Genomic DNA, 14,478 nt, shown 5'->3' with positions numbered 1-14,478 from the left:
AAGGAGTAGTCTTGGAACATAAAATGAAAGAACCAGAAGGCAGCTTTGAGGATATTTAGCTCACACTCCTGTTTTCATTTGGGGAAGCTGAGGCCTGGAGAGCTGAGGTGACTTCCCAATCCAGTAAGGAGAAGCCTTGAGTATCAACCCAGGTTGGGGAGGGGGACCCAGTTATTTCTCAATCCCAGTGTATTCTGGAATGGCCAATTTGTCCACGTCACTGTGACCTAGGAACACGTGAATGGAACCCACAACTGTGGGTCCCTGCGCACAGAACAGCTGTTCACCCCAGGAAATCAACTTTTTTTTTTTTTTATTATTAAGAGAAGCTGAAAAATTATTTTAAAAGGGAGAGAGAGGTAGCTTCTCCTAAAAATAGCCATATGCAGAAGTTCATTTTTCAACCATCTCTTTTGCTTACGATGCAAAATTTAAAACTTTGAGTAAGAGTTTCAACGAATGCAAAGTTGGAGAGGTCTAGGGAAGGGAGGGGCTTTAATCAGAAGAAACTTTTGCCAGGAAATCTGTGACACTGTGGCTTTTTATGAATGGCGAGGCCCCACAATATAAAAGGGGGACACAGTAGGTGAAGGTCTACACAACAGGGGCTTGCTCTTGCAAAACCAAACCACAAGCCCAACTGAACGAAGAAGGCAGAACTCCACAATGCCCAGCTCAGCACTGCTCTGTTGCCTGATCTTCCTGGCCGGGGTGGCAGCCAGCCAACACCAGGGCACCCAGTCTAAGGACAGCTGCATCCACTTCCCAGACAGCCTGCCCCACATGCTCCGGGAGCTCCGAGCTGCCTTCAGCAACGTGAAGACTTTCTTTGTGAGTATGATGCCCTCCTGTCCTTCCTTCCTCCCTGGGACTGCCTGACAAGGCATTCTGCCGGAGCTTATAAAACCTCCTTTTCATTCACCTCCACCCCCAACACCCATTCCCCCCAAACTGAAATTCTTAAGAGTCCTTGGTCAAGCTGTGGGTTCAGTGAGTCAGTCTAAGCCCTGGTGCTGCAGCAAATTGTGCAGGAAAAGCTCCCTTCAAAAAGGTATCTCTCCCATCTCTCCTATGCTCGGAAATTTGTATAAGAATTCTCTGGAGCTCAATACTTCATAGGCTGGGAGAGATCGCGAAGGGTCTGATTGGAGGTGAAGATGTTCCCCATACCCTGTGGCAGGAAACATAAGTTGCCTCAGCTTAGAGGGCTTCCAGAACCTGAAAGACTGATGGTTTGGGGTAGCACCATACAGGGGGAAACCTGCATTAGGAGATGGTTCCCACTCCCAGAGAATTTTCAGCGCTGCAGCTGGATGTCGGCAGCGGGTAGACAGAAAAGCAAAGGGCTCCAAGGGGTTGGTATGGGGGCCCTTGCACATGTGACACAGTTTTGCAGAAAGAGCAGGACCCAGGCAAGCTTCTGCCTTGCCTTCAAAATCAGCCAGATTTTTTAAAGAACTTGATCCCAGGGGGAAGGACTTGATTTAACTAAGAGTTCCAGCACCATTGAATGTCCTGTTTTGAAAGCTCTCTTTTCCATTTTGGGGCCAGGTCTGCATTGATTAAAAAATCAAAAACTCTATAAATAAAAGGGCATGAGAAAAACAGTCATTTTCAGTATTTCCCCAAACCTTGGGTTCATCCTCCTTGTGTTCTTCTTGCAGCAAATGAATGACCAGCTGGACAACTCGTTGTTGAGCCAGTCTCTGCTGGAGGACTTTAAGGTGAGGGCTGGGTGGGGACGGGGGTGCGGTGTGCAGCATGACTAAGGGCGGCTCTGCTTCTTGCCTGCAAGGAGCTGGGTCCGCTTCCCTCGCTTTGAAAAGGAGAAGTGGGAAGATCTTAACTCAGCACATAGCCAGTAGCTGGAGGGGGCTTGTTACCAAGGGCTTGGTCCTGGGGGGAGGTGGCCACTTAAGAAGGTCCCCGGGGACAAAGCCGTCCTCTCAAGCAGTAGCTCTTCCTCCCGGGTCACCACCCACCCTGGCTTCCGCCCTTAGGGTTACCTGGGTTGCCAAGCCTTGTCGGAGATGATCCAGTTTTACCTGGAGGAGGTGATGCCACAGGCTGAGAACCATGGCCCCAACATCAAGGAGCACGTGAACTCCCTGGGGGAGAAGCTGAAGACCCTCAGGCTGAGGCTGAGGCGCTGTGTGAGTAGCAGGCCAGCTCTTTCCCTTGCAGGCGGCTCTCTCTCCTCTGGGGTCTTCCGGAAACCTCCTCCCCAAACCCGGTTCCCACCCGGAGACACAAAGACACAGGCCGGCAGGCGCCCTCTCCCTCCGGCCAGGCGCCGAAGTCGCATCACTTGCTCATTTCTCTCTGAGCAGGGGGTGGGGTGGCTGCTAGGCATTTACATGTGAAGGTTTGCAATAGCTTTCCTGTTATTTGTGAGTCATTTGTGGGTTATTAGCTATTCCCCTCTCTCTACATGAAAGGGGCCCAGAGCTTCAGTCAGGGCTCCCTCGTCCTTGGGGACCTAGGACCTGGGCCCCGCAGGAGGGGCCAGAGGTAAGGGTCCCGGGAGAGGAAACTCCACTTCCCTCCTCTTCTTAACCTTTTGAGAGCAGAACTTCAAGTGGAGTCCAAATGACTGACAGGATTTTCTCTGGCATTTTAGAGGGGCCAGGGGGCTACTCGGCCCCAAGCTACTGTCTGTGAATAATCCCCCAGGATCATTTATTTCTCCAACTGAAATGATACCCTCACCACTGGTTTCCTTTTTTCCCTCACTGGTGTTGAGAAATCATTTGGGCTGTATTTGTAGAAGAGGACCATGCAACGGGTTTGGCCGACAGGGCTGAGACTGTGTCTCTGCTCCTCGGACACTTAGAAATGGTCCTCGGGGCTGGGACTGAAGGAGAGGGACAGGACAAAAGCAGGAAAGGACAGAAGGGCTGGCTCAGGCTCTGCTCGGCACTGGGACGTGCCAGGGAAGGAACCTCCAAAACCTGGGTGTTTGATGCAGCCTTGTAAGCAGCTGGGAGCAGCTCCTAGGGAAACACAAGTAATCTGCCTGGGCTGTGTTTCTTCTCTGTCTGGTGGGGAAGGAGGAGGTAGGCCATAGTCCTCACAGGAGCTGTGGAGAGTAGCCATCCAAGATGAGTCTGGCCTCTTCCTGCTCCCGGGTTGTCCCCCAAGCACAATGGACCCAGGACCCAGGCGCCAGTGTTGTTCACACTTTCTCTTTCCTTCCACAGCATCGATTTCTGCCCTGTGAAAACAAGAGCAAGGCAGTGGAGCAGGTGAAGAGTGTCTTCAATAAGGTGAGCCTGGGCTGCTGGCAGGGAGGGTCTGGGGACCATGACCTCTGCCCACTCCCAAGGGGCTGAGGTTGGCAGGTGCTCAGCAGGCCCTGAACTTCCCTCGGAGGGAGTGTGGGAACCCGAAAAATGGTGTGACCTCCTCAGCCAGTGAGGAGCTGCCATCTCAGTTCTGTTTGTTTTCTGTGAAGTGTTTTGGGGGGTTTCTAAATGACTGCTCCCCGCCTTTGCAGGCCTGCGGGTTGGGCTGGCCAGCCAGCTGTGAACACAGTGAGCTGGGTGCTGGGGAGAGTGACAGAGGAAACAGAAAGTAGCTTGTTGGGGATCAAGTCTGAAGCCACACGTGCAGGAAGCCGACACATGAACGTGCACTTACAAACACACCCAGGGGTGCAGCCTGAACTCCCCCAAACTCAGAGCAGGAAGCAGAGTTCTCCCTTATGTGGACTTGGTCCCCCTCTCTTTCCACCTGCCAGTCATAGCTCCCAAGGTGCCTGAGAATGTCAGCTCTCAAACCAAGTGGGGTTTCACTCTTCCAACTGTCCATGAATTCTTCTACCACATTTCCCAGAAGCCATGGGGCCTATGTCCTCTTCATGGGCTGGACACAGACACTGGGCAGGGTTCCAACATCAGGGGGCATGAATCCCCCGACAGTAGGCCAGAGCAGCAGGGCTGGACCTTCTCAATCCAGGGGTGGGGGGACATAAACACAAAAAAGGCTCCCTTCTCTCCTTCTCTCAATGTCTTGCTTTCAAAGTGGTTCCTCTAATGTCTTTTCATCAAATTTTGAATAAGCATCATGTGAGCACATGACCTTTAAAATTGTTGAAAAGGCACCATTTGAAAGACTGTGCTTTGCAAAAGTGAATGTTCCTCTTGCTGCCTACTGGCCGTGGTCCAGGCCAATGCACAGCCTTTCCTGACAGCGGGGCATATCTTCAGGTCCCCAGGGTCTGTCCTTCATCTCCCAACACAAGGGAGCTGGTACAGCTTCTGGGTCCCAGGTCATGACCATCCAAGCGGAGGACCCACTTACTTGCTCAGATGGGGTTTTCACTAAACATTTCTTACCTCCCTACACAGCTCCAAGAGAAGGGTGTCTACAAAGCCATGAGTGAGTTTGACATCTTCATCAACTACATAGAAGCCTACATGACAACAAAGATGAAAAACTGAAGCATTCTAGTGAAGAAAACATCCAGGATGGCGACTCTACTAGACTCTAGGGCATAAACTGAAGATCTTCGAAATCTGATCCAGGGTTCTGGGAGAGCAGAACCAGCTCCCTGGAAAACCCTACTGTACCTCTCTCCTAGAATATTTATTACCTCTGATACCTCAGCTCCCATTTCTATTTATTTACTGAGCTTCTCTGTGAAATATTTAGAAAGAAGCCCAATATTATACATTTTTTTTCAATATTTATTATTTTCACCTGTGTTTAAGCTGTTTCCATAGGGTGATACCCTATGGTATTCGAGTGTTTTAAGAGAAATTGTAAGTTATATAAGGAAAAAAATTTGTTCCTTGTGGAGTCAACTGCAGCTTCATTTCCAAGCCTAACCACACTTGACAGCTGTTGGGCTATTTTCCCTGATCTCCCTCTAATTTCTCTTGTCCCTGGGCCTGGGGCTCCCGGAGTGTTACAAAGACTCTTATGCTCGTAAGAAGAGAAACTAGGGAGCCCCTTTGACAATTAATATTCCAGTGGCTCTGAGGGATTCCCCTGACCTCATTCCCCGGCCACTTCATTCTTGAAAGCTGTGGCCGGCTTGTTATTTATAACAACCTAAAATTGGTTCTAATAGAACTCAGTCTGAACTAGAAGCAATTCAATTCCTCTGGGAATGTTACATTGTTTGTCTGTCTTCATAGCAGATTTTAATTTTGAATAAATAAATGGGTCTTATTAAAATCATGTTATGGTGTCAGTTGGCTTCTGTCTGGCTAAAAATATTCTCTCAAAGTTTCCAAGATAGAAGAGAGTAGATGAATGAATTCTACATTCCAGAGAAAGAAAGCCAGCTACCCTCTCCCAGAAAACAGGAAACCTGCAAATCTGATCAGGGAAAAGCTGTTACCCCTTCAAAAGTCAGTAGCAAAGACCACCATATTCTTCCCCTAAACTCAGTCCTTTAAAGAATCATCTTTCATGATCATGCTGATTTTCAAGGCTAAGGATGAGATTCTGTACATACCAAAATTAAAAAGTAAGGCAGAGGAAGTTTTTCAGTGTGTTTTAGGTTTTGGTGGTTTTTTTGTTTGTCTTCTTTTTTGTTATCGTTGTTTGCTCCTTCAAGTTCCAAAGTTCCAGGGGTGAATATTAATTTGCCTGTGTTATTGTGAGGATTAAGGTAAAGTGCTGCATGTCTCCAGACTCTAGGAGATGGTCCTAGTGCACACAGTTGGCTGTTATTAGTATTCACACCTAAAATCTTCTACCAAATCCTGGAGCTGAGCAGAGGCAACAGGTTGGACCTAATAGAGTGGAATATAAGCAAATGAGCCCACTTGATAGGCTACACAAGGATTAAAGCTGCTGCATTTCTGTTCTCTCCTTGAGCCGCCAGACAAATGTGAGATAGACTGCTGACTGCGGTCTGTTAGGCGGGGCATGGTGGCTGGGGAAGCCCTACTCAAAGCCCTATGACTTGAGGTGGAGAGGGGAAAGAATGGGCTGAGTAAACACTGATCCCCCTCACACTCTGCCCAGGCAACCCTGGTCTGGGGAAGGGTGGGAGCCGAGTGGCTGTGGTCAGTTTTTCAGTAAGACCTGACTCACTTCGGTTAAAGCAACCATAGGAAGGAAGTGGGAAGCATCAAAGCTGAAATTCTGAGATGAAAGATTAGGGTTAAGAATGGAGGCTAGCTGAAGACAGTGAGAGAGGGAGGAAAGTTCTCTATACTGAAATGGAGAAGAAGCCATGAGCCCCTCAGCCGGGAAGGTTTAGGCGGTTAGGGGTCTCTGGCAGGCAATGTACATTGACTTTGGTTTGAGGTTGGCACCTCACGTGAGGGATGTGGGCATCTGAAACCAATAGACAGAAACTCACCTGGAGAAGCCGCATAGCTGACAAGATGCTGACAAAAACTACAATTTCTTGAGCACTTATTTTGAGCGAGTCAGTACTAGGCATGAATGTATCAGTTATACTATATGGTATCTTATTGGTATTTTCTGTAAGAGGGAACTGATGCTCAGAAATGTTGATAGGGCTCGGCCATGTGGGTGATGTGGAGAAGGGACAAGTGAGACTAGCAGCATAAAACGCCTTTCCCTTTGTATCAATTATCTATTGTTGCCCTGCAAATTTAGCAGCTTAAAACCATAAACGTTTATTATCTCACAGTTTCTTTAAGTCAGGAATCTTGGAGCAACAAGGGTCTCTAATGAGGCTGTAGTCAAAATGACAGCCAGGGCGGCAATCATTTGAAGCCTCGACTGGGACTGGACAATTCACATCCACGATGGCACATTCACAGGGCTGTTGGCAGGAGACCTCAGTCCCTCACTGGCCATTGGCAGGTAGCCTTGGCTCCTTGCCACATGAGCGTCTCTGCATGGCTTCTTGAGTGTCTTCACGACATGGCAGCTGTCTTCCTGAGCCAATGATCCAAGAGACAGGGCAAGGGGGGAGTCATGGTATCTTTTAGACCTAATCTCAGAAATCTCATACCATCACTTCTGCCACATTCCATTTGTTAGAAGGGCATTGATAAGGATAGCCCATATTCCAGGGGAGAGGAATTAGATTCCACCTTCTGAAGGGAAGAGTATCAAAGAATCTGTGGACATCTTTTAAAACTACTACACCCTTCTAAGTATTCAGAAGAAATAGCTTTGAGCTGGTTGGCACATCAGACTCCTTGATTGGTGAGGAGAAGGGGAAGATTTGGGTAGGCATCAGAGTGCATGGATGGGTCAGCATCATGGACACTGCCCTCCTTCAGTTGTCTCTTATAGGTTCAGTCTAATATAGTTACTTCTCTGAGCCTCAGTGTCTCACCTGGAAAACTAGCAAAACTTCTTTCCCTTTCTCCAGTGTTATGGACTGAATGTGTCTCCTCAAAATTCATATGTTAAAGCCCTAACCCCCAGTGTGATGGTATTTGGAGATGGGTCCTTTGGGAGGTACTTAGGATTAGATGAGGTCATAAGGGTGGGGTACTCATGATGGGATTAGTGCCCTTATAAGGAGAGACGTAGAGAGCTCACACATGTGTGCTCTCTCTCTCTTTCCCCCCGCCTGCCCCTCCCCCCATCATCCCAAGCACAAAAAGGGAGATTGCGTGAGAACACAGTAAGATGTCTGTACCCACCTGTACCCACCAAAAGAACAGGCTTCAGAAGGAAACCTACCTTGCCAGCACCTTAATCTTGAACTTCCAGCCTCTAGAACTGTGAGAAAATTAATTTCTCTTGTTTAAGACTCTCAGCCTCTGGTACTTTGTTATGGCACCCTGAGCTGACTGATAAGCCAGATGTCATATAAGAGTCAAATGGAGTGTCAGGTATGAAGGTGTACACGTGTTTTGGATAGGAAGTGTACAGATGAGGTTTGGATGCGGATTTTTTTTCAAATCTTTATTCTCTAAGAAGAGCAACCACCTCATTTCCTCCCTTGTCCATCGGTCCCCTCAAGCAGAGTTTGGTTGTCAGTGGAGAAAGAGAATTTCTGTCTGTGGTCCCAGTTGCTGAAGTGAGGAGGGTGGGACCAGTAAGAGGAGCTCCCCTAATCTATGATGACAGAATGGTTACCCTATCTGACCACTGGCAGAATCAGACAGAGAGAAAGCAAATGAGTTCTTCCATCCTGGGAGTGAGGCACAATCTGGAAGGAAGGGAATGAGATCAGAGACAGAAAGAAAGAGGAAAGAGGAGGACTGGCCAGATGGCAGAAGCTGCCCATTCCATGGCATGTTTCCCCTCAAAACACTTGTGTGAGTGTATTTAATTGTGGAACATGGGAACCAGATCTAGGCCTAGGGTGAATTAGGAAAATCAGACATAGCACTACAAGGAAATAGGAGCTGGAGCATAAGAACATATACCCAGAATTTAAAATGGCAGGGAGATCTTTGGACTTCCATAAGCTACAGAACCGGCTACAGAATGAACCTGTCAACTCTGTGTCTCTGAGTGGTTGGTGGGTCCCAGGTGATATGTGTCCCATTATTCATATCTTTTTTTAAAAAAAAAGAAGCTAGTTTTTAAATTTTTTTACTTATTTATTTATTTAAAGCAGCTAGGTTTTTAGAAATATATTTATTTATTCATTTATTTATTTTTGGCTGCCTTGGGTCTTCGTTGCTGCACGCAGGCTTTCTCTAGTTGTGGCGAGCAGGGCCTACTCTTCTTTGTGGCGCACGAGCTTCTCATTGCGGTGTCTTCTCTTGCAGAGCACGGGCTCTAGGCGCGTGGGCTTCAGTAGTTATGGCACGCGGGCTCTAGAGCGCAGACTCTGTAGTTGTGGCGCACAGGTTTTGTTGCTCTGCGGCATGTGGGATCTTCCCGGACCAGGGATCGAACCCATCTCCCCTGCATTGGCAGGCGGATTCTTAACCACTGCGCCACCAGGGAAGTCCCATTCAATACTCTTTTTAAGCACTAACTCACTTGATGACTTTGGAAATTTTACATGCCCTCAGTTTCCTCAATAATAAAGTAAGGATCTAGGTCTAGATCAATGGTTTCCAACTGGGGCCATTCACGTGGGTTCTTGAAGGCATTCATGGGGAGGGTGAGGATTGCTTTTGAATAATTTCTAAAATACGAAAAAGCCTAGTAAGAACCATACATTTGTCACCCCTACCTCCCATAAGTCTGTACAGGCTCAAAAAAAGAACTGCTACATACTGGGCTGAAGTAATAGCCACTTTGTATGGAAAAACAGGTTACCTCTTGCTGATTGGAAGCTCTACTTGGTAGTCATATATCACATCTTTGATTAACAAAATCAGAAAATGGAATTTTTTCCTTAAAAAAATTTAACCAGCCAAAATAGCTTAAAATAGACTCTGAGGAAAATTGCAGTCCCTTGTGATCAAAAGCTTTAAAACCACTAAGTTCCCTTCAAGCCCACAGTTCCTAATTCCAGCATCAGATTCCTTCAGTCAGCCAGACCCATTCCCACCTGGACCCTCCTCCAGGACATATTCCTGTGTCTACAAGGTCTGCACTGGGCATTTTCCAAACAGCTTCCCAGTCATCTGCATGTCATCAGCAACTCCCCTCTCCAAGCAGGGTTAAGCAGCCACAGAGCACTGAGCTTCCAGAAGCTTGACACTCTGGCTGGAGAGGATCTGGGGGAGATAAAAGACCTGAGAGAAAGTAACACAGATTACCTCTTATTCCACAGCACAGGGACGAGGTGTACAGGCTCTGGAATCTGCCGAACCTTGGCTCTAATCTACATGACCTTGAGATATCACCTGCTTCTGCTATTCTCTATAACATAGAGAGAGTAATCATTCTTTCAAGGTGTTGTTGTCATAAGAAATAAAGGCATAAATACACATAAAGCACAGAGTAAAAAATTAAAGCAGCTCTATTCCTTAGACATTTGGAAAAATGCTCAAGTGGAACCATATGGTAAGATCAGTGCTAACACCATAAAAAAACAGCTGGACACAACTTGTGTGCCAATCACTAGACCTGGACTTTCATTATAACACCTTCTGCCTCCTTACTCACCATTTCTAAGTGGAAAGCAAAAATGGACCATCTCTGCACTTGAGAGGGAAAAAGGGAAATGATATTTTTTTGAGTGCCTGAAGTTGGTCTCAGAAATACTTTGCTTGATGATTTTTTAAAAATATACATATGAATTACAACCCACTGCTTAACATAAATGCCTAATTCCATTCAGAGCAATAATTGTTGCACATAACCTTAAATATAGATTAGATTAACTATGTAGAAGGCTTTGTTTGATTACAACACTGAGCGTTGTTCATACATGTTCATTATCCATCATTGTTGCTTATGTGCTAACAACCTGAAAAATGAGACAGCCTACTACCCTTCTTTTTCCCTTACCATTATTCAAGAAAAATATCTTTTTTTTCCACGATCAAGAAGCCATTGTATAATAAAGCCTAGAATTTGTCCCATATACAACCCGGAATGTCATGTCTATTTGAAGACATCTTTCTGGATTACATAGAGGAGGGGGATATCATTTCCCAAACCGGATACTATCATATGTCTCCACCAGGGCTGAGTTAGTAAATAAGGTTAGTATGCAACATAAATAACTAATCAGTCTCCTTACAGAATAATCTCTACTTGCATATGTAATGAGGATGAGATCCAAATAAAAACAGAGGCAACCTAGAGCCCGTGCTCCACAACAAGAGAAGCCACCGCAATGAGAAGCCACGGCAATGAGAAGCCCGCGCGCCACAATGAAGAGTAGACCCCGCTCGCTGCAACTAGAGAAAGCCGGCGCGCAGCAACGAAGACCCAATGCAGCCAGAAATAAATACATAAAATAATTAAATTTAAAAAAAACAGAGGCAGACTGGCTTCTCCCTGGACTTTGCCTCAAATCAGAGTCATTATGAGATGTACATTTATTCATTCAGAACCTACTATGCTCTAAGTACTATGTTGAGTGCTGAAGAAAAAGCAGTAAATAAGCAGTAAATATGTTGTAAATAAGCAGTAAATATGTCGGGCGCTGAAGAAAAAGCAGTAAATAAGCAGACATGGATTCTACCTTCACAGATTTCATAGCTAGGAGCGGAAATAGACATTACAAAGTTAACGACACAATTTTATTATAATTGTGATATCTACTAAATGAGAAGTAGGAGCTTTTAAGAGAGCAACTCACCTAGACTGAAGGTTAGGGGGAGACTTCCATGAGAAGGTGACACTCAGCTAGATATGGAGGATGAGTGGGAGTTGGACAACAAAGAGGGAGGTGATGAGAACTTTAGCGGAGAGCCACATATTTAAAGACCCCTTAGAACTGCAAAGAACAGGGGGAGGGCGTGTCTCTGAAGCAAGGGTAGATTTGTACTGATACTAATTTGTATTGATAGCCAGGCCCTGGGCCCTCTTCAGGACCCTCTGACCTCTCCATCCCCTCTCATGTTCTGAGGCCTGGAAGTAGGACAGAACTTAAACTGTTTAAGGAAATAAAAAGTGAAGCACAGCAAGAGAGGGAAAACATGCATGAGATTTAAGATGAGCTTGAAGCAATGGGCAGGGTTAAAATTTTTAGACTTTAACCTAAGAGCAAAGGGAGCCCAGCGCGGGCGCCGGCCTAGCCGGAGGAAGCGCGGCACGATGAGCGCGGGCGACGCCGTGTGCACGGGCTGGCTCGTCAAGTCCCCCCCCCCCCCCCCCCGGAGAGGAAGAGAGGAAGCTGCAGCGCTACTCCTGGCGCAGGCGCTGGTTCCTGCTGAGGCGGGGCCGCCTGAGCGGCGACCGCGACGTCCTGGAGTACTACCGCAGCCAGCGCGCCCGCAAGCCCATCCGCGCCATCGACCTCAGCGAGTGCGCCGTCTGGAAGCACGCGGGCCCGGGCTTCCTTCGTAAGGAATTCCAGAACCATTTCGTGTTCGTTGTCAAGACTGCATCTCGCACGTTCTATCTGGTGGCCAAGACGGAGGAGGAAATGCAGGTGTGGGTGCACAGCATCAGTCAGGTGTGCAACCTCGGCCACCTGGATGACATAGCAGATTCTGTGGAGAGCGGCTCTCGCGCGCCTTTCTGCGTGCAGCCCTCCGCCGCCAGCTCCCTTCACACCGCCCCTGCTGTCAGCTCCCTGCCAAGAGATGACCCGAGCACTAGTACGGTAGCCACTGAGAAAACCGGAAGTGAGTCAGTGTTTCTCTTCCTTCCTGATTATCTGATTCTGTCCAACTGCGAGACGGGAAGACTGCACCACGCCAGTCTCCCCACCAGATGTGACAGCTGGTCAAACTCGGAGCGCTCATTGGAACAGGCGTCCTTCGACGACATTTTTGTGGACGGCCCGCAGCCACTGCCCTCCGGGAACCTGGCCTGCCCCTCACGCCCTGGGAACAGTTCTCCAGAGGCCCCTTCCACGAGGCCCCAGGCTGCCCTGATCTGGACAGGAGATGTCAATGGCCCGTCCAGGGACCACTTTTCTTTACCAGTGCTGGAAACTTCCTTAAATTCCACCGTCCAGGGAGATCAAAACCAAGCTTCCTTGCCCTATGGGGTAAAAGGACTAGATGTTATGTCCAACACGCCACCTCCCCGCCCCCCTAAGCCGAGCCATCTCTCTGAACGGCGCCACGAGGAGCAGCTCCCGTGCGGTGGGCCCAGTGGCATCAAGAAGCCAGAAGGCGCTGTGGTACCGAGAAGAATCTCTCTCTCTGGTTTAGATAACATGAGAACCTGGAAAGGTGATGTAGAAGGCCAATCTTTAAGACACCGAGATAAGCGGCTAAGTTTAAATTTGCCGTGCAGGTTCTTCCCAATGTCCCTTCCGGCTTCCACCAGCACTGAGGACAGCTACGTGCCCATGGGCCCCCAGGCCATCGCCTCTGCTCTCGGACCCCACTGCAGCCCTGACGACTATATCCCAATGAGCTCAGGAAGCATCTCCAGCCCATTGCCTGAGCTCCCGGCGGACCTGGAGCCTCCCCCCGTGAATAGAGATCTCAAGCCTCAGAGGAAACCACGGTCACCTCCCCTGGACCTGAAAAGCCTCTCCACCATCTGGGAACACACGTCTCTCACCAGAACCCGCACTGTGCCTTGCAATCGAACCAGCTTTCTCTCTCCAGAAAGAAATGGTATTAATTCTGCAAGATTTTTTGCCAATTCTGTTTCCAGAGAAGAGGAACAAAGCTACATGCAAATGGAGGAGCACGGAGAAGCCAACTTGCTGAGCAGTGGAGCCCTGACGTGGACGAGGAAATTCAGCCTGGATTATTTAGCCCTGGACTTCAACTCAGCGTCACCAGCCCCTGTGCAGCAGAAAATCCTCTTCTCAGAGGAGCAGAGAGTAGACTACGTGCAAGTGGACGAGCAGAAGACGCAAGCTCTGCAGAGCACAAAGCAGGAGTGGACGGACGAGAGGCAGTCCAAAGCGTGACGGCGCTGGGCTGCGGGCAGGGGCTCTGAGGGGGGCCGGCCCTCGTCAGCGGCCGCGCTCGCCCCTGCCGAGCCTCAGGCCGGTGCGCCGGGACGTAGACAGCTCCATCCCAGCAGGGTGGGAGCCACCAAAGCAAAAGAGGCGTCAGAAATCTTCTCCAGTGGAGCCTTTGACGTGCAGATTGGAGCCAACGGGATGACATCTTTTGACTCCAGCGCCTGAAGTCTCGACCTCTGTCCTGTGCTTCTGCTGGAATCATGAATGATCCGAGGAGAGACGCGCCTGGACACCATCTTGTCCCCACCCCTGAGGACACAGTGCAAGACACCAAGCCTAGGGATGGTGGCAGGAAGACAATGCGAGTGACAGGAGCACTGAGTCCCGAGATCAGGCATGAGCATATCAGATGACCCCGCTGGCTCTAGGGACATCGTTGTGCTTAAGCAGCCGCCTGTGGCCGGGTGTCCCTTTGCTGTTGGCCTTTTCCCGGCATGCTTTCACACGCACCGTCTCATCTCTTCCACTCAAAGACCTCGGAAGCTAGGCTTGGCGGCGATCACTGCTCCCACTTCGAGGAAAACAATACCAAGAACCAGAGAAGGGAACGCTTGGCCCAGGATGACTCATGGAGTGAGACAGCGAGTCCGGCTCCTTCCACCGTCTAATGCTGCCTCAGTCACTTAGGGTAACTTCGGAGGCGCGTGGGAAACACGTGCAGACACGGGATGACTCATCATCTCCTCTCCCTTTCATAGGATTTTGAGCAGGTGCTTTTCCACTTGAAAGGTATGCCTGTCGAGCCAGGGTTTCTTTGTGTGGTGTCCAAACGGGGCACTCTAGCGTAATCAGCAGTTACCATTAGAGACACCTCCCGACAATCAGTGTGAAATCCATGCTTGGTTCACATGGTCCCCTTGCCGTGTGTGTCCCATGAGCTGGCTAGTGCTGGCAGAAGAACCTTTGCCACCCCGGGGAAAGCTATCCCTGGCCACACTGTGCTGGACTCAAGCTTCTGAGTGATTGTTATGACCCAAAAAACAACAACAAACAAACCAACCAAAAACCGGTGACTTCAAGTCTCGGGTTTCCTGGCTAATGTTTCCCTTCTGCTTTAGTGGTGACTAGCTCTGGAG

General features: G+C 48.7%; 1 protein-coding gene and 1 pseudogene across 1 annotated transcript; both read left to right on the top strand.

Annotated features, from left to right (window-relative positions):
* Nucleotides 1-666: 666 nt before the first annotated feature.
* Nucleotides 667-4,442, top strand: IL10 (interleukin 10). The gene is made up of 5 exons (XM_068538481.1): nt 667-831; nt 1,665-1,724; nt 2,001-2,153; nt 3,201-3,266; nt 4,350-4,442. Exons 1-5 carry the CDS (start codon nt 667-669, stop codon nt 4,440-4,442), a joined length of 537 nt encoding a protein of 178 aa, XP_068394582.1.
* Nucleotides 4,443-11,562: 7,120 nt separating this feature from the next.
* On the top strand, nt 11,563-13,433 carry LOC137761554 (GRB2-associated-binding protein 3 pseudogene; annotated as a pseudogene).
* Nucleotides 13,434-14,478: the final 1,045 nt, after the last annotated feature.

The sequence above is a fragment of the Eschrichtius robustus genome, chromosome 3 (genome assembly GCF_028021215.1).
Source record: "Eschrichtius robustus isolate mEscRob2 chromosome 3, mEscRob2.pri, whole genome shotgun sequence".
Lineage (NCBI taxonomy): Eukaryota > Metazoa > Chordata > Mammalia > Artiodactyla > Eschrichtiidae > Eschrichtius > Eschrichtius robustus.
The sequence above is the reverse complement of the archived record's forward strand: the minus strand, read 5'-3'. Positions and strand labels throughout refer to the sequence as shown.